The sequence below is a fragment of the Callorhinus ursinus genome, unplaced genomic scaffold (assembly GCF_003265705.2).
Source record: "Callorhinus ursinus isolate GAN/ISIS: 27379988/994484 unplaced genomic scaffold, GSC_fseal_2.0 scaffold1, whole genome shotgun sequence".
NCBI classification, from domain to species: Eukaryota; Metazoa; Chordata; class Mammalia; order Carnivora; family Otariidae; genus Callorhinus; species Callorhinus ursinus.
The window spans coordinates 102,509,105-102,529,118 of record NW_027397063.1 but is presented as its reverse complement, the minus strand read 5'-3'; the positions used below and the strand labels follow the sequence as shown (position 1 = coordinate 102,529,118).

At 44.2% G+C, this 20,014-nt stretch overlaps 1 protein-coding gene and 1 pseudogene across 1 annotated transcript in view; both read right to left on the bottom strand.

Annotated features, from left to right (window-relative positions):
- The window catches only part of MINDY4B (MINDY family member 4B), a 34,761-nt gene extending 21,401 nt beyond the window's left edge, over positions 1-13,360 (bottom strand). The window contains exons 1-5 of the mRNA XM_073891005.1: positions 13,254-13,360; positions 12,997-13,024; positions 11,174-11,341; positions 2,701-2,820; positions 1,871-1,962 (exon numbers count right to left, since the gene is read on the bottom strand). Coding sequence (XP_073747106.1) covers positions 1,871-1,962; positions 2,701-2,820; positions 11,174-11,341; positions 12,997-13,024; positions 13,254-13,360 — 515 coding nt within the window. The remainder of the gene's footprint in view (positions 1-1,870; positions 1,963-2,700; positions 2,821-11,173; positions 11,342-12,996; positions 13,025-13,253) is intronic.
- A 4,061-nt stretch (positions 13,361-17,421) lies between these two features.
- On the bottom strand, positions 17,422-18,831 carry LOC112822406 (WD repeat and SOCS box-containing protein 1 pseudogene; annotated as a pseudogene).
- Between the last annotated feature and the right edge of the window lie 1,183 nt (positions 18,832-20,014).

The window sequence follows — 20,014 nt, the reverse complement described above, 5'->3', positions numbered from 1 at the left end:
ACACATGCTAGGGGTTCACGAATGAACTCAGCCATGATTTCTATCTTCCTTCTAGCCCTGTGGCAATACAGAAACAAGTAACAAGGAGTTCCATACTCCAAAACCCTACTCTGAGGAGGTGGATGAGAATAAAACAAAGTGCTATGACAGTAAGGAAGAGGGAGACGGGACTTGTGACCGAGAAGGTTCAGGAAGTCTTCGTGGAGCAGGTCTATGAGAGCGGTTCCTTGTTACCACATGTTTAATATTTGCCGCGCGCCAGGCACTGTGCTAAATGCTTTGTGTATGTAGCAAACGTGCGTGTGTTTCATCTAGATTCCCTGAGGTCCCTTTTACTTAGTTGGTGGACACCTCCCCTGGCTGCTTTGGGGGGCTGCTACCAGCGGCTCCTACTTTTCACCTTTCTCTGAAGAGTTGGAGCCACCTTGCCTGGGAGTGACAAGGAGTGATGCCTGCCTTTCCACGGTTGGCTCAAAGCCGGTGGCTGACTGGGTGGGAAGCACAAAGGCCCCACTTCCTTCTGTGAAGATAGGGCAGCTGAGGTTGCCGAGCTCCCATGGGATCAGACTGAGGCTGGATATCGCTGGAGACCACATTCTTCTGCTTCTCCTTCCCTATCCTGCTTCCCTCGCTCCTACGGGGTCCTCCTGAGGGCCAAAGGGGAGCAAGTCTTGCCACCCAACACATGGCTCTTTTGGCATACTGATTATTTTAAGCTGGTTATTTAAAAACAAACAAACTACAGACTCAAGAGAAGATCTGAAAACTCAGAAGTTAGCCTTTTGTAAAAGACATTTTAAGGGAAAATTCCACTGGTAAGGGTATCTCCCTCCCCGGAGGAGGGGAATGGCTCTCAATCTCTAAAAACTCCTATCAGTAGAGAATGCACTGATGTAAATCTGCATAACCACCTTACCCTTGTTTACTGTGCTTTTCCTGGTAACCTCCCATAATGGACTCCCCACCCCCAACATCTTCTTTGGTCTTTAGCTAAAGATGGTATTTAAGGTGATGCCTTTGGCTGTTCTGGGAGTTACTCAATTTCTCTCAGTCTCTCCCAGGTATACGGGATATATACATGTTATTAAACTTGTGTTTGTTTTTCTCCTGTTAATCTGTCTTATGTCAGGTTAATTATTAGACCAGCCAAAGAAGCTAGAAGGGTAAAATAATTTTTTTTTCCTCTCCAACAGGGCATTTGCTTCATAAATCACTTGTATAAAGAATTCCCACCTCTGGCTCTGCTTCTCAGGAAACTGGCAATTCATGATCTTAGAATAAATTATACATTTAGTTCCTGTTTTGAGGGATAACTTATCCTGCTGAGGGCAGATATATACCTTTTACTTGTTTATATTTCTTCTCATACCAAGCATAGAGCTTTGCACATGATGGAGTTTGTTGACTTCTAAGTAAAGTCATTTGAACTGATTTTCTTAAATAGGCAACTACCAAACACTGTACTTTGCCAGCCTGGTTAAATAGGAGAATTAATCCTTCATTTATCAGGGTTTTTTTTTTTTTTTTTTTTTTTAACAGCCCTTTTGTTCCTCCTTAATTGTTAGTCTGGGGTTTCTCATCAAATACTGTCGAGTAAACCCACCTGAGACCAGGGGCGTCACTTCACCTGACAGGACGGTCTGCAGTGGAACATGAAAACTCAACATTATTCCAGCAACCATTGAGAGTGGCTCCAGGAGAGTCCTCCCCAGCCACAAAGTCCAGTCCTTCCGGGAGAACCAGAGCCATTTTGGTCTCGTGAGGCAAGTCGCCTTCCCGAGGCCACCAGGGGATTTTCCCCAGTGACTATTTGGCACGTAAAGGTTCTCATGAAATGGGTAATTCTCTCGAGTAGTTCTAGGCCCCTTACCTGTGAAAGTTACAGTCTTTTCCCTTCCTTGTAAACAACAAGTATTTGATGATGGATCCTTGTACAGCCATCTGAATGCTTCGGGCGCCACCCTGAAACGGGGAAAATGAATAGTGAGGCATGTGAAGGCTGGGAGCAGAGCTTTACAACTGTACTGGAACCCCATGGGGCCAACGGGACAAAGCAGAACCCTTGGAAATGGATGCCATGTATTCTCCGCAGCCCTTTCCCTCCTGGTATATAGCATCCCTCAGCTGAGTGAAGGGACAGCATACTATGTACGTGAGCTGTGGTCAGATGCCATGGCTGGGCTAGAATCTGCAACGACCACCTTCTTTGGGGAGCCCTGTAGACTGGCACCTGGGGGCATGCGGCCTCCTCCACCCCGCCTCCGCCATGCTCCTGCTTCCTATCCAACTTTTGGATTTGGAAGATGTCAGGAAATTGTTGGCTAGTCCTTGAAATTCTTTGTTACTGGTAATTGATGACATGAATTACTGAGATTTTATGTAAGCCATGAAGAACCTCCTGGATCTCCTCCTGCCTTCACATCCTCAGGGATACTAAGAACTTGGAGAGAAGAGCCAGGAAAACTAGAATTGGGGAGGGCAGTGTGTATGGGGGCGGGGTTTGGGGCTTTGCTACAATCCTGACAGTGAGTTATAGTTTTAAACAGCCTCTTACCATTTAAGGTTAAATTTTAAATTATATGAAATATGCTTCTACAAATGATTATAATGAAAACATATGCTTATGGATGAGAATGGAAGGAGGAGATATGGACAGGGAATATGGGATTAGAATATTTAAAAATTGTTGCCTACTATTACCTTTTCTACTTCCAAAGCAAAAGCCAGGTCAGAAAAAGGATCATGGAACCTGAAATAGGCCTTTTTCCAGTCATAGCTGAAGACATGGATGGCATTTCCAAAGAGGCTCTGCCGTAACTTCTAAGAGGGGAAATAAAGGATTCAAACAAAGATAATTCTTCTTAGACACATTGCTCATCAAACGGCCGTAAGTAAGGCGCTAAATTTGTGGAGGTAGGCCTGTCCCCTTCCTACATTCTGGTTTACATTTTACCTTATTCCTCTATCATAACTGTAGAGTCTTGTGCAAAGGAGTTACACCAGGTTCACTTAGACTATTTTTTTAAAGATTTTATTTATTTATTTGAGAGAGAGAGAGAGAGAACAATGGGGGGAGGAGCAGAGGGAGAGGGAAAAGCAGACTCCCTGCTGGGCATGGGGCTCGATCCCAGGACCTTGAGATCATGACCTGAGCCGAAGTTGGACGCTTAGCCAACTGAGCCACCCAGGGGCCCCTAGACTATTTTATGCTGAAGGCTCAGTGTGTCAACTTTGTACCCCGTTGTCCCCATCTGATGTTTGTCCCTTGTGTCTGTCTCACCTTCCATCGCCAGCCGTCTCTCCTTTATGCCTCGCAGTCCACCATGGGCTGCCGCTCTGCCTCCCTGCCTCTCGTCCCCATCTATATCCATGACTCTGCAGCTCCTGCCTCTGCCATCTTTGGGTCTTTCTCTCTTGCTCCAGGAACAAGAAACAGACAAGTCTCTATGTTTCTAGCTTGAGTACAACATTGATTTAAATGATACTAAACAAGCATTCTCTGTTCTCTTGCCCCAGAATCTTTAAGGTTTTCCTGGATACTCTATAGCATGTTGAGATTGGAGAGGGTCTTCTAGAGCTTCCCAGAAAAAAATAAGCCTTTATAAACCAAACACATCAAAAAAAGGGGAATGCATTCGTAAACAAGGACATATTCATTGTTTAGCATGTGCTTGGTCCTAGGTGGGATATAGATATGTAAAAACTATGTACAAGATAGAATGTGTGAAGTTCTGTAAGTATGAAGTAGCTGGAGAGAACAGAGGAAGGAGAACTTCTGACTGGAATACTCAAGAAGGCTGCATGGAAGATGTGGCATTTGAACTGGGCTGGCAAGTGGCATCTAGCATTTATTGAGCATTTTCTATGCACCAGGCACTGGCCTAAGTGCTTTATGTTCATTACGTTAATTTAATTCTTTGACCAAGAAGTATTTGACTAAATCACCCAGCTGGTACAAACAGCTGGGCTTCACGTCCATTCCAACATCACTGCTCTGCCTCGCCGGCTTTAAGTAGGTGTCATCCTATGATTGCTGTCCTTTTTGCATGCCAATCATTATTGAATTAATATCTTTCATTAGCTTGAGCTACTCTTATAACTAACTCAGGAAATATCTATGTAATAAGGACACTTCATATCACATCTTTAAGTGGGAATCAAAATCATTTGTCTATATAGAAAAAATGGAAATAAAACAATGTTATTGACTTATGCTAGAAACTGTTGCCTACGAAAGCTTTGCCTGAGCTCACGATCTTTTTAGTTAAAAAAGGGGGCACCTGGGTGGCTCAGTTGGTTAAGTGACTGCCTTCGGCTCAGATCATGATCCTGGAGTCCCGGGATCGAGTCCCGCATCGGGCTCCCTGCTCAGTGGGGAGTCTGCTTCTCCCTCTGACCCTCCTCCCTCTCATGCTCTCTCTCTACCATTCTCTCTCTCTCTCAATAAATAAATAAAAATCTTAAAAAAAAAAGGAAGTAGGAAGTATTAAAGAGGTGTCGACATGTGTACCCCTTACAGAGTGTTTCTCCAGGGTCTGTGGAGTGAAGAAGGAGCTAACTTTCCCACGAGGTGACCCAGTCTATTTAATATGTTACTTAATGACATATCCCTAAAAGCACTCATGCTCCAGCAGAGGCACATATCCCACACCGTGGGACAGACCGCACAGTGGCCTGTTGCCTATAATGGAGGGGAGGCTAGACAAAGAAGATCTGCAAACACACACACACACACACACACACACACACACACACACACACAGGCTCGCCCGCACGCACACGCATGCACATGCATGCGCAGAGTAGTCAGAGCATCCAGGGACAAGGAGTGGTTCAGCAGAACCAGGAGACGGTGTGGTGTGTGCATGTGTATGCATGTATGTGTGTGTGTGTTCCAGAACCACGGGGCAGGAAGTCTATGGAAGTTGAGACTGGAAAGTACCCTAGGGCTGATCCTGGAAGCCTTGAATATCACATTCACGCATTCAAAGCCAGCTGAAGAGTGTGGACAAAAAGAACAGGCAGCCATTAGGTCCAGAACCTAATGGTTTCTAAGAAGGACAGATGCAGGAGAAGCCTACATGTGGAATGGTCTTCCCCTTGTTGGACCAGGGTCCAGTTCTGGGGCTGGAGTTTATTTCCTGGCTATCTCTGCTCCCACCGTCAAAAGATTGCCTCTACAAAGAAATAGAGGCAGGTGCATTTCAGCCTGAGCAAGGGCCCAGGAGTGCACTTGAAGAAAAATAATTTGTCGGGCGCCTGGGTGGCTCAGATGGTTAAGCGTCTACCTTCGGCTCAGGTCATGATCCCAGGGTCCTGGGATCAAGTCCCGCATTGGGCTCCTTGCTCAGCGGGGAGTCTGCTTCTCCCTCTTCCTCTGCCTCTCCCCCTGCTCGTTCTCTCTCTGTCTCTCTTGCAAATGAATAAATAAAATCTTAAAAAAAAAGAAAAATAATTTGTCTGGTGTCTCAGGGCAACAGCAAGTCAAGGAGAGAGGGCTGCAGGGCATAGAGACTGCTCTTAGAAGACAAAGACTCAGTGTATCCCATGGCCAATGAGCCACCAACCCAGGACATCCCCAGGAGAGGACTGACAATGAATCCAAGTGTTTCCCTGACACCAGGGCAGCATGAGAAAGACTGAGCCCTCCCCACTCCAGGCTTGAGAAGCCCACTTCTGCGCCGCACTGACCACACGCACTTGGACAGACTGCCCATCCTTGCTAAGATTTTATTTGCTTATCCTGAGATGCGGATAACCCTTGCTCGGTCCACATCGGGGCTATTGTTGAAAGGGAAGAAGTATGAACAAGGGCTTTAGGAACCACCGTGTGTGCTGAGTAAATGCAGGGTGTTATTACCTTTGTGAACACACAGCCTATCTCCGCTGGAACGCCATAGGGAAGGAAGTCCCCCCACAGATGGGAAAAGAGCAGAGCCTGGCAGGGGAGGGGAGGGGAAGCCAGGTATAAATGTGAGAGAGTAAGACTGTTGACACTAAGAAGGCTTGGAATTCAAATTCAATCACTAAAACTCTGCAAGCCAAACCAAACCCTGTTTCTGTTGCCGGGTACCACTTCCAACTTAGGGAGCGTCCCCGTCCAGATACACCTCGGGCAGGCCGCGAACGGAGGAGCTGCGGGCCGCTCAGACCAGACCCACTGGCCTGCAGCACAGGCAAGGTGACTCATCTTGCCTATATAACGGTTCCCTTCATATCAAATATAACTTATCACAAGATTAGCCTGGTATATTCACTGATAGGCATAAGTCATTGTGCTGCCTCGTAACTAGACACAAATATGGTAAATGGTCCTAATAAATGACTCTAATGATCATTATTATTTAACACAATCAAGCACGGTTTATAGTTTTTCTCTTTTCACTTTGTTAATTTTCGAGGATTTGTAATGAATACCTCTCTTTCCTGATTGCTATGATGATGATAATGATGATGAACATTATCTCACATGTTCTCACACACACATACACACACTCATGCACTCACACTCACATACACACTCCCACACATGCACACGTTCACACACTCATGCAGAAGAACACAGAGGTCCTGGATCGTTCTTCCAGACACATGTAATTTCCTTGCCCTGACTGCCTTGTGTCTGGTCCCTGGGCTTAGATTTTCCCTGTGACAACCTTGCCTGTTCAGATGGGAGCATCTCCATGCCTGCCCCCACCCCCAACATGAGGTAGAATAACCATTTTTGAAGCTTTTTCTCTAAATCTTTTCTTGCCTTAGATATTACCAGCTCATCACGGAATTAGAGAATTTTAGAATTAGCGAGTCCTAAGAAACATTGTTCTCCTAGCCTGTCAAATAGAGTGGTAGATTCTTGACTTGATCACCTTCACCATGGATTCCTCAGCATCTGGTGCAGAGACTGGTACATAACAGGTTCGCAATAAGCATTTGCTGAATTTAGAAAAAAAAAATCTAATTTGGCCCTTTCCTTTTACAATTAAAAGATTTGGGGGGCAGAGCAGTTACGTGTATGCCCAAGGCCAGGTATTTTGTAAATAGCAGCTCCAGGACCCCAGTGCAAACCTTCCAACTTGTACCAGTAAGAGTCCCAGCAGGAAACAGATGATGCACGAAGTCAGGATGATTAACTCGAGGAAAGTTTAAGACAGGGATGATCTACAGAAATGTGGGCTGCATGTGGGGAAACCACAGCGGCTGATGCAGGGTCCCACAGCTAGCAACACTATCTGCCCTAGACCTGAAGGGGGTGGGGGAGGAGAGTGATCTGAACCAGGAAGGAGAAAGTCCCAGAGAGAGAACTGCCAGAAGAGAAGAGGGATTCAGCTGGCTACACAGAACCTGGCTTCTTTCCCTTTCCTCCCTCCAGGCTCCCTCCGGGGCTCCCATTGGTCAAACTCAATAGGAAGCCAGAAGAGGAGGGAGCCCTGTTGATAGAGTCCCTCCCAGGTCAGTTTTGGCAGAAAGTAGGGTGGAGAAGGGTAGAGAGTGCCCCTGAGGGGCACACGGATGATACTTGCTGCCCCATACTGAGATGCCTCTCTGGGGGATGGTCCAGAACAGTGAATTAATCAAGCAAACATCCACTGAGGTCCGTCTATTGACCAGACCTTATGCTGGGGCACCAGGCTGTGCTTCCCACTTCCAAAAAGCCACCCCCTTGCCTGTTATCCTCCATGAAAGCTTCATTCATCTGAGTCTCTGCCAGAATATTTTGATCTCCCAGTCTTACATTTTTAATATGATCCTGCTAGGTGGTATTGCAAACACACCAGGGGTTGGTTTATTGGCTGCTGATAAAAGAGGCTATAGGAATGTGTTCCAGGCTGGGTTCTGGAGAAGGGCCTGGTTGTGGGGGAGGATGGGAAAGTGCCCTGGAGGGAAGCAGGCGGGGAGGGGCAGAGAGGTGCTGGCCGAAGAGCACAGAGAAGGATGCTCACTTTCTCTACAATCTTACCTGGGCCAGCAGCCTTGGTCATCAGTCATTACACCTCATTCACTGTAAGATGATTCAACTGGGGGAAGGAAGAAGGCTGTTGTATTGGAAATGAGTCAAAGTGTGGAGAGAGCCCTTCAACAGACAAATGGATAAAGAAGATGTGGTCCATATATACAGTGGAATATTACTCAGCCATCAGAAAGGATGAATACCCAACTTTCGCACCAACATGGATGTGACTGGAAGAGATTATGTTAAGAGAAATAAGTCAAGCAGAGAAAGCCAATTATCATATGGTTCCACTTATTTGTGGAACATAAGGAATAGTATGGAGGACATAGGAGAAGGAAGGGAAAAATGAAGGCGGGGAAATCAGAGGGGGAGATGAACGATGAGAGACTATGGACTCCAAGAAACAAACTGAGGGTTTTAGAGGGGAGGGGCGTGGGGGGGTGGGTTAGCCCAGTGGAGGGCAAGTACTGCATGGAGCACTGGGTGTTACACGTGAACAATGAATCATGGATCACTGCATCAAAATCTAATGATGTACTGTATGGTGACTAACATAACATAATACAAAAAAGAAAAAAAAAGAAATGAGTCAACAAAAGGTGAGAAACAGGAATGCTGGGGAGAGAGAAGTTTCACCCCCCCCCTTCTCAGCAGATTCCCAGCAAAGAGTGTGTGCCAAAGTCAGGAAATCCCAGGCATCCCTACCCCAAACAGAGGAGGGAAAAGAGAACGGCAGAATGACAACAAAAGGCACTCTCGAGTGAGTATTAGGATTCAGTAGCTCTGATAATTTGCCAGGCGGCTGCACTGCCCAAACGTGGATTAGAATTGGTCAAGCTTCCAAACCACCTCCCTGGAATACATGTATTCAGAATCCCAAGGCTCAGCATCTCGAAATCCCAGGGTGTGTTTAATTAATGCTATTGCTATTTAAAGGACACACTATCATCTGGCCCACATAATGGGAATAAATCCAAATTCTTTTTTTTTTCCCAAGAAAAAAATCAATTATCTGCACTTCTGGGACTTCCTTAACACTCCATCAACTCTGGTTCAGGCTAGAGTGGTCTGATTCTTTTGTCCCCCAGGATTTTCCAAAGGGAGAGAATTACCTTGGAAAAGTCATGGGGGAGGTCTGCAATCACACCACATTTGTGTTTGTAGATAAGTGGGGGAATTCAGACCCAGGCTCTCTTGCTTCCACAATATAAAGAGAGACTAGAAGACTTTGGAAACATCTGTGAATGCATCTGTGATTTTTTTTTCTGTTTTTAAAATTTCTATGTGTGTTTTTAAAAATAGATTGCACATTCACATGGTTCCAAATCCAGAGAGTACAAAAAGGTACACTCAGAGAAGACTCCCTCCCTCCCGTGTCTCCTACCCTACTCTTTCCCTCCACTGTTACATTCCACAATTGCTTGTGGAAGTTCTGTAAGCATATACAGGCAAATACTGATATAGATCCATGGTCTTTCTCTTTTTTCATAGGAAAGGTAGTCTAATTTCCAGATATGTGTAAATTCTAAAATGACGGTCTCCATAGAAATTCATTACAGAGCCAGGAAGACATTCTTATTAAAGATGCTTTTGTTAAAAACATTATCTTGTCCAGTAAAATACAGAGAGTTACTCTAACTTATGGTTCCATGGCACAGCAGAGGCAGAATAATCACTGAGGCTGGAGACTCGAGCAGGAGCCCACGTTCATTGCCTGTCTTCATTCCCTGAAAGGCAAGCCACTTGTTAAGGCACCATCCAGGGGCTGAGAGGCCCATGAGCAAGCGCATCATCTCATGAGAGCCCGGCTGACCTATCTTCCTGTGACATCCGGCCTTCGAGCAAAAGAGGGAAGGTGGATTGAGGCAGAAAGATTTGTGATAATGAGAAAGGACAGTGGGCCTCCCAGTCCATTTGTACTGCAAATATGACAGGAAAGAGAGGTGCTCTATGAAGCCAGTGAGGACATGTCTGATAAAAAAGAACGTGGGGGCTTGGTCCCTATACATGATGATGTTCCATCTGAGGACCGTAAAGAAAGGCGATATTCAGGGTTGGAAGTACTGCAGTCAGGGCCAACTCAAAAAGCCGGTGGAGACTGGACGGTTTCCCCAGCAGGGGTTCCAAGCCCCACTCATCCCCCTCAGCAGGAACCCCGTGTGCAGTGCACGGACTGTGGAACTATATGTACACGACAGGCCTCCTACGGGGCAAGTGTTACTGGTTTTCGCCCAGGTGACCAATCTGGTCCTGGGTGCTTTCTGCAAGCTTGCCCAGGTGTAGGGCAGCGTGCCCTTAGGAAGGAAGTGCTTCTTCTAATTCTTGTTCTTGGGGCCCCCAGGAAAAGTCTCTGCCTGGGGCTCCAGGATACAGTGTGCAAGTTAAATTGTCAGGGTGAAGGTCCTGAGAAGAAATTGTCCCGAATCTCACTATGATTGAGAAAACTATCTTGGAGGCAATCCAGTTGAAGGGATCTCTCACGCTAGCTGGTCCTTTTCCCCTGGCTTGACCCAGGGCTTAGCTTCCCCAGTTCCCAATCAGGCCTCGTTGACCTTGACAGCTGGGCCTTTGGTCCATTGCCAAGGCATTGGCTCCAGCCCTGGCTTGTTTGCTAGTTCACCTCCTTGCTGGGTCTCTGCCGTAGCCCTTTGCCCCAACCCATCCAGTTTGGAATTAAGCAAATGGTCCCCAGAGCCAGGAGCTTCCAGATCCACTTGAATCCTCACTGTCAGGTTCTTTTCAAATCTGCCTGTTAGTTGGCAGCCCCAGGAAAGCATTTCCTAAGATCAGCTCCTTGCCCCAGCACCAGGCCCGGCACAGGTGCCCCACCTCCCCCACCACCTGCCCGCGAGGACAGGGCCCTGCCTCACACAGCGACATGGCTTTCAGCGCGGTGGTTGGCAGCACTCGTCACCTGCCCTGTCTCACCTTATAAAGTGATTTATTTGAATTCAACTCCCTCACTCCCCCAAAGTTAATTGGCAGACCAAGGAAGTGACTAGAGACTCTCCGAGTTTGGGAGGAAAAGATTATATCGTCACCGATGTCCTTGAAAAATACCATAAATAAGTCATTTTAATTATATTCTCCTTTTGCCAATCACAACCGTCTGTAGTCTTGTCTTCAATAATACTCTCATATGACAGCAGATAAAATTCCCCAGCCTTGTTGTTTGGGGAAGATTACGTTTCCTTTCATGTTTAATTGACAAGCTATACTTACCGTGGCCATTGCCAGGGAGATAGGAAAGCCGCCTGATTTTAAAGAGATGATAGAGGGTTTGGGGATAGAACAAGGGCTACTTGATGGCAAATGTCCGTGTCCTTTGGGCTGAGGTATTCCTGTTCTCTCTTCAGTTTCATCAGCAGATGTATGGTTGCCTCCATGATTCTGTGTAAAATACCACCACCAAAAAACAAAGCAAACAGAGCTGGTGATGACCTGGCTTCCCCCTTTTCTGTCTTTCTCTCTGAAATAGCAGTGTTCAGAAAATACTGTCTCCCTTTTACAGACATCTGAAAATTGTGATAAATAGCAATAAAGGAGGCAGAAAAATCCCAGTGTCTGTGTCAAAGGGGTTTCTCGTAAGTTTTATGTGACTGGGAGAGGTTAAATGTAACTATGGAAACATAATTAATGCTATCAAGACCTTGACTTGAAATTATGTTTAGAGAAGAATGTAAATGTCACTGTCTCTTGTTTTGAGAAGACAACATTTTATCAACAATCAATGAATCTTCCCAGTCTGTGTGAGGTATTCCTCCCTGTATTGTTAACTGGCCAGTAAACGAAGTCAGGTTACCTCCTTTTAATTCTCTCTGATTCCTGCTCCCTAATAAGTGAGTTATAATATTTTTTTCTTTAAAAAATCCATCCCCTACCTTTAAGGAAAAAAAAATCTATTTTTTACCTTTCTTGACTGATTCTTATGGCATTTAAATATGTTAGCATCAAGTCTTCTTCCAATTTACCTAAGTTCTATACTAATGTCATGAAACAAATCTGCCCTATCGGAGGCTGAAACATGAAGGAAACTGCCTTCTTAGTTCTCTGGATTCCTAGAGGCTAAGATGCTTTCTTATCTCAGAAACACAGCATCCAAATTGCAGACTACTGTTGTGATATGATGCATTCTGTAAATCAAACGGAAAATCTTTACATTTGTAGCGATGGATTTCCCTCACCTTGTATAAAGCGTAACTTGACATTTATTTATTTTTTTCCTTTCAAAGATGGTTTTATCTTTTGAATATTCTATTCTCCCAAATGGTAGCTATTTCCACTTAATACTTCTAAGACTAAAATGGAAGCATTATCTTCCTGATTCTAATTTAGACTGTGGTTACGAAAGTTTTAGCACAAATAAGGCTTTTGATGACAGGTTACTTGGAGGAAGATGCTTCAAAGTTACCGTTAAAATATTAATAATTCAGTTGTTTGATCATATCATATATTAGTGCCAGGAAAATCACCCTCACATTTTGTGCTGTGTTTGTTCAGAGATTGAATTAATATCTGAAATACCAGGTTCATTACCTTGTAACCTTTTCAGGTTACAGGAGATAAAAAACATCTTTCATTTTATATCGTAAAACAGATTTTAAAATACGTAGTAACACCTGAATTCAGTCACCTTTGCCTTATTTGAAAATGATGAAGGAAAACAGTTTTTCAGAAGCTGAATAAAGATGATAGCTACTTTCAAAATTACTTTTCTTCAAGAACAGTGAAGCACTTGGATGTCAGAATCTAGTGTTATTTCACAAGTGTAAGAACTCTAGATTCTAATATTACTTTTTTCTAAAATAATAACCGTATGGTACTCTTAATGATGAAAAGTACTTAAAAGTAGGAAGAGATTTTTATGGAAAAAGAAAGCACAAGAAAAGATTTCAACGGGCTTTCTAGTTTTATGTGTTCACGCATTAAATGCCGGGTGCCTGAGTGACATTATGTGCATAGAATAAATGAAGATTATGCCATTAATGTGACTGTTCGAAGAAGCAACCAGAGGAAAACACATGGGTTTTGAGAAAAGTAATTACCTGAAGAGTTGTATTATTGGTTCCTAACCTGTAAATGAAAGAGAAAACATCAAGTAAATTACTCACTCCATTCAACCCTCAAACCTCCTCAAACCCAACCTTGCTAGTGAAGACTCTCTCCCCAAATGGTTATACCTGAAGCATCTTAAATGTAAATCTATAACGGAGACTTCTCATGTAGTGAGCATAAAAGCTGATTACTTAAACACCTGAAATCCCTCTGGTTCTAGAGAAACGAGAAAACAAGAACATCTTACCCGTGACAACTAAAGATTTGCCGCCATTTGTCAAGAAATGAAATTTTCCTGGTTATTTCCTCCAAATCCAGCTCCCGGGAGCATTGTCCCTGGTCCGGGACTTGCATAGTCCTTTGGGAGATGTGGGGAACTGAAGAAGGAAGTTGTTAGGTTGGGAGAGAGAGGTCTGGCAGTGGGGAAGCGAGACACTGGCCAGATGGAGGGCCGCCCCGACTTTTGACCAGCAAGTAGGTGACACCACACAGTTTCTGCTCTGGGCTCTCTGTAAGCCCCTGCTATCAGATCACCATTCAACTTTCATTAGAGGTGGAATACTTTGTGTATTGTTTCCTTTATAGATGCCATGAATGTTTAATCTAAGATGCGGATTTATAAACAAAAGGATTGCAATTACTTCTCTGTATTAAAGCAATGGGATAATTTAATTGACGAAGGATACCATCCTGGTGGAATGTGATAGTACTTTATGCTGTCATGCTTCTGTGGAAGTGTTTGTGGTATAGAAATACTTAGCCACTTAGCCGGGGGAAGGGGGTGTGTGGGCGGGGGTAAAAGCCATCCTCTTGATATCTAAAAACTGTATCCACTACTGTTGGATCATATGTAGGCCAAGGAAGAAACTGGCCAACAGATGTTTGACATAGTACACAGAAATCTTGCACACAGTTTGAAGAAGGACTGGTTTGATTTGTTTCAGGGAAAGGTATAAAATGATGTCATGTCCTATTGGCTGAAGGAAATGTAGCTGCAATAAATGGCATAATAAAGAATATTCATTGTTGTGATGGTTAATTTTATGTGTCATCTTGTTAGGCTACGGAACCCAGTCTTTGGTCAAACACCAGTCTCAACGTTGCTGTGGTTTTTTGTTTTGTTTTGTTTTGTTTTGTTTTAGATGTGCTTAACATTTAAATGGTAGATTTTGAGTAAAGTGGGGTATACTTCAAAATGTGGTTGGACCTCAACCAATCAGCTGAAGGCCGTAAGAGAAAAGACTCAGGTTTCCCGAGGAAGAAGGACTCTGCCTCTAAATAGTCTTCAGACTCGAGAGTGCAGCGTCAACTCTTCTCTGAGTCTCCAGCCAGAGAAGTGCGCTGCCCATTTCAGACTTGTCAACCTTCACAACCATGTAAGCCAATTCCTTACAATAAAGACCTCTTTCTCTCTCTCTTTGTCTCTGTCCCTGAAGAGCCCTGAGTAATACAATAGTGTTTATCAAAAACAAATACCGGGGGTAACTGGGTGGCTCAGTCGGTTAAGCGTCTGCCTTCAGCTCAGGTCATGATCCCAGGGTCCTGGGATCCCGTCCTGCACTGGGCTCCCTGCTCAGCGGGGAGCCTGCTTCTCCTTCTCCCTTTGTCTGCTGTTCCCCCTGCTTGTGCGCTCTCTCTCAAAATAAATAAATAAAATCTTAAAAACAACAACAACAACAAATACTGGCTACCAGCAAAAGTTATCTTGTCTCTTTGGATTTGGTTGAATATCAGAATTGAGCCTTGGGAGGTCACGTTCCTCTTTGAAGATTTCTGATCAAGAGCTTTGTGGAATCCTGAGAATGCTGAGAGGTGAAGGCAAAGAGGCGGTTTGGATTTGTTACGACCAGGGTGTCAGCGCTGAGGGGTTGGTTACAGGTAACACGGCAGAGACCCTAAAACACTGCAAGTCACTAAATCGGCCACAGGTGGACTTAGGTGTCCGTGGTTTTGCTTTGGACGTCTCTACCTCCGGTTTCTTAAATGAACTTTTGGTGGTTGTAGAACCATTTCATATTCACAAGTCCCATGAAATTCCATCAGATTTCATATTTTTATTGTAAACATAAGAGGCACAAATAATTCCTTTATTTCCCTTCTCTAAACATAAATTCTTTTTTTTAAAGCCTTACTATCCCCCTCTTTATAATTTTATAGTTTTAATAGTGGCATCAATATTATTGGGCACTCCCAGTATAGAAAAGAATAAGAAATTATGTGATCCTTGCTCTCAAATAATATAATGAGAAATGTCTTGGACTTCCCTATTTAGAAAGTCAGGTTAAAAAATAAATTCTGCATCTTTCATTTAAATTGTTTAACAACCCCAAACCAAGAAAGGAGAGTAGCTAAAAAGCCTTTTTCTTTATCTTTTTTTAAATTTAAATTCAATTAATTAACATATAATGTATTATTGGTTTCAGGGGTACAGGCCTGTGAGTCATCAGTCTTACATAAGACCCAGTGCTCACTACCACACATATCCTGCCCGGGGTCCATCACCCAGTGACCCCACCCCCCTCCCCTCCAGCAACCCTCAGTTTGTTTCCTCTGATTGAGTCTCTTATGATATGTCTCCCTCTCTGGTTTCGTCTTGTTTCATTTTTTTCCTCTCTTCCCCTATGATCCTCTGCCTTGTTTCTTAAATTTCACATATCAGTGAGATCATAAGAAAGCCTTTTTCTTAAGAATCATTATTAAATCTGTGTATTTTTGTTTGTGTCTCTGTCCTTCTTTACAGACAATTCTGTAAAGGTAGAAGCATAAATCCCAGTGAATAGACAACTTAACCAGTAAACTGTTCTGTTGGGTTTAATAAACATATTTTGAGTATTTCCTATGTGCCAGGCACTTGGAAATGCCAAGGTGAGTAAGATGAGGTTCCTGCTCTCTCTAGTGGTGGAAACAGACACACCGAGAGAGGAAAACACTGTGAACACAGGCTCAGAGGGCTGTGGGTGCATAGGACATAGGCAGGGGAGCAGAGTGGGTAACAACATGGCCTTTGGGCCCAAACCGTTTCGTTTTGAGGCATGGCTTCGCCTCTTGCTACCTGTATGGCTTCGGACAAATTATTTAACCTCACTGTGCCTCAGTTTATTCATCTGTGAAGTGGGGATACTTCCATATCTTTACCATATGAAGACTCTACTCTATGAAAACAGTATGTCACTCCACTTATTTAGACCTGATTTATCTTCCCATTGTTTGATCCCCAGAAGTGGAATGCCTGAGTCAAATGGTATGGTCATTTTTAAAGACTTTTGATACATAGCCCAACCTTTGTCATTGTGGTGAGCATCCCTTACTCGGCCCCTCTTATTCCTTTCATTCTCAAGTTGGAATTCATGGCTCTGCTCTTTTTTAATAAAGAAAGTACTGCTTGTACTTCCTTACCATTCTCTTCTTTTTCAGTTAGATGTTGTTGATAAGGGCTCTACAGATGGAAAGGGCTGGCCTCTGGAATACACCAAGAATCAAGAATGTGATTCAGCCCCATCCAGAGGAAACCACCCCTCTCTTGGCCATTTTGTCCAGACTTAGAGCAGGAGGCCTGGGTGTAAGAAGTGGGGTAGAAAGGAAAGGTGGGATTGGGGATCCTGGGCTGGGTTGGAAGGACAGGGCAGGAGAGGGGTGCAGAAATATATGGACTCTGGGATTGTCCTTTTCTACATTCTTTTTTTTTTTTTAGTGGTTTTTTACAAGTCTTTAATTAAAAAACTCAAAAATGTATAATCAAGCATTTTCCATAATGCATACATTCTTAATATCTGCAGGTAAGACAAATAACAGAAGGCAAAAGCGGATATACTGTATTGCTTCTCTTTGGCAAATCACCAATATTACTCCCTGCAGAAACATACGATACATGTAAAAAAAAAAAACATAAAAAAACAAGCAAAACCATGGTCTTAAAATTGTCCCTTAGTACAAATAAAATATTTAGCAATAATACAGTAGATGGCATTTTTCAAACTGACTAAAATTGATAATACTTTATACCACGGGGTTAAAGTAGCAAGCTGCTTTCCAAAATTAAGGCCCGCAGCAATGGTTATATAGTTATGGGGTGGGGGGGGGGGATAACGCACGGCACACACACACACACACACACACACACACACACACACACACCCTTTTCCTAGTTATACCTTGGCTCTGTTTTTATTTAATCTCGTCACATTCAAATTCTACCTCTTGGATGCCATTCCTAAAGAAAACAAAATCTTTCCCCTTGGGTTTTACTTGCAGGTCAGATGCCTGACCCCCACCACCAACTGCTTTCTTCAGCCAGTATTTACCATCTAACGCAGTGGCCCGTGGGGCAGGGTGGGGGGCGGGAATTCCTTCCACTTCCAATTCAGATACTTCCACAAGTATCTGACAAACAGATACTTGAAGTCAGTCAAGCTTGAGGTTTGTGTCAAGTGAGTCCCGTCAGACCCTAGAACCAGGGAAGCCTGAGCCCTCTAGACACCATAGGAGAGAAACTCCAAAACTTTGGAAGGAATCGGCAGCTCCTGGACCTCCTGGGTGGGCATCACTCTCTGGATCGACGTGTGACACAAATGTTGAAGGCTAGGGACTTGCCTCGGAGTGGCCCAGAAATATACACTTCCATCATGTGTCCCAGCAGCTAAAACACTGCCATCAGTAGAGAAGGCACAGCAAAGACCATTGCTCAAAGATGCAACTTGAACTGGATAATCCTCATCAATTCTCCAGAACCTCATCATTTTATCATCAGCAAGGCCTGCAACATGCAGTCCATCATGACTAAAAGACACGGATCGTACCCATCGGTCATTTGCTCCTCCAGCAAATATTGGAGTAGGTGGGGGAAACAGGTGCCCAAATTTCATCAGAGTGTCTCCAGTTTGTGGATCCCAGATATATACTCGAGTATCATAAGATGCAGTAGCCGGTAATGCTCCATCAGGAGAAAAGTCACAAGCTACAACATCATGGTGGTGTCCTTCCAGTTTCCGTATCATGGTATATTTTATCCATATTCCAAAGGAAAACTGCTTAACTGGCTCCCACTGAACCCAGCATAGAAGAATCAGGAAAGAATGCACAGCTATACACCCAGTTCTGATGGCCCCTCAATACTTTCATCATGTTTCCATCATCTTTCAGGTCCCACACTCTCAGAGTTTTGTCTCTTGAAGCTGATACTAGGATTAAGCTCCCATCTGGAGCAAAAGTTAAATCTCTGACCACTTCAGTATAATCTACCAAGTTAAGGAGTTTTCCTGTATATACATCCCATATTTTGATATGTCCATTGTTTAACCCTGTGGCAAGGAGCAGCTGATCCTGTCCAAATCTGAATCGATGCCATTCTATATTGACACAGAGACTCTGTTTTTCTGGAACTGAAGATCCAAAAGCAAGACTCCAGACTATGTCACCACAGTCTATAATATGTTCACGAGGCTTATTTTTCTGACCACCATCACTCTTTTGTCTTGACAATCTCAAACTGTTTGAATTGGTGATGTTCTTGGTGCCATGCAAGAGAAAGTTCTTAAGGCACTGGGACCACGGAACAAGCTTTACTGTAGGATGTCCTTGTGACCAAGCAAAGTACGAACCATCTGGAGCAAAAGCAACAGTCCAATTTTCACGACCACATTTCTTGTCAAAAGGAGCTACTGGAGCTAAAAGTTCACCTATAGTACGTGATCTCAGGATCTCTTTCTCGTTGACCCTCGGGGGAAAGCTGGCCATCTATGGGGCACCGTCTGATTCCGGGGACGCGATGCGGACGCAACGACAGAGAAGGGATCGGCGAGCGCTGAGGGGCGTGACGCGGGCTCGGTCCCTCCGGGAGCGGGGGACCGAGAGAAGGGGCGGGGGCGGGGGCGGGGGCGGGGGCGGGAGCCTCTGCCTACTGCCCCGCGAAAGACGCGGAAGGCCTCCGACCAAACTACCGAGTCAGGAGTCAAACACAGACAATAGACCCCGTTCCCTGCCTCAAGCCTATGGACCACGACACTTCCTCCAACGCCGACGACCGCAAACCAGACACTCCCTTTTCTACATTCTTTATCCTTGCTCCTACCTCATGGCACGTGAAGTCACCTAAAGCTCCTGTCCCCACACTGTCCCTGCTGAGGCAAAGGATTGGGGCTGAATATGGAGCCCGGGCAGCAGTTGGTCTGCAGCAGCACAAGGCAAGAGCATGAACAATGCAGGGACAGTGGGGGAAGAAGGGGATTCTTGCAGCCGTGTAGCGGGGGCCGTGGGTGATGGTGGAGGGTCCGAAATCATTCCCTATGAAGGAAGTGCATGCACTACGTGAGTGCAGAAATGTGTCTGAATCCATTTGCTTTCTTTGTTGATAAATTTGAAAAATAATACCAGTGATTTCATGAGAAAAGCTAGTATCTATTCCAAACTTGGAAACCTGTATGTAAAAATGTAATGTGATTAACATTTGTTGTAGTTTCCCAGAAGGCTGTGATTGATCTTTACAGTCCTTTACTCAGTCAGCCTTATAGTCAAATTTGAAAACGCTTGTAAGCGTTTTGACTTGCTTGCAAGATGATCCCCAGCCTTTCTTCTTGCTGTTTTCTAATGATGCTTCATAAACAGAAATCCAGAAGTAAAATTTAAAAAACTTTTAACTTTTTTTTTTTAAACAGAATCTCGTTAGTATTTAATTAACCTTACCCCTGGAAAGCTCTTCCTTAGGATTAAGTTAAATCCTTTATGCTTTGATTATCATTCATTTTCTTTAGTTCTACTTTCTGTGGAGATGGAAATTTCCTGATTACATTCCTTATTAAAAGAATTCTGCCAGTCCACTGGAAACGAGAAGATGGCTGATATCTTCTCTTTTTGTTCTTTGGTGATGAGATGAGGAGGAGAAAGAGGGTGTCAGGCCCAGTGTCAAACCCCAGGGCCTTCCCCAGGACTTGGTAACCTTGGAAAAGTTAGTCTCTCTGAGCTTCATTTGCGGTGGCTCCTTTGGCGTAATTCATAGAATCATAATGAATACAA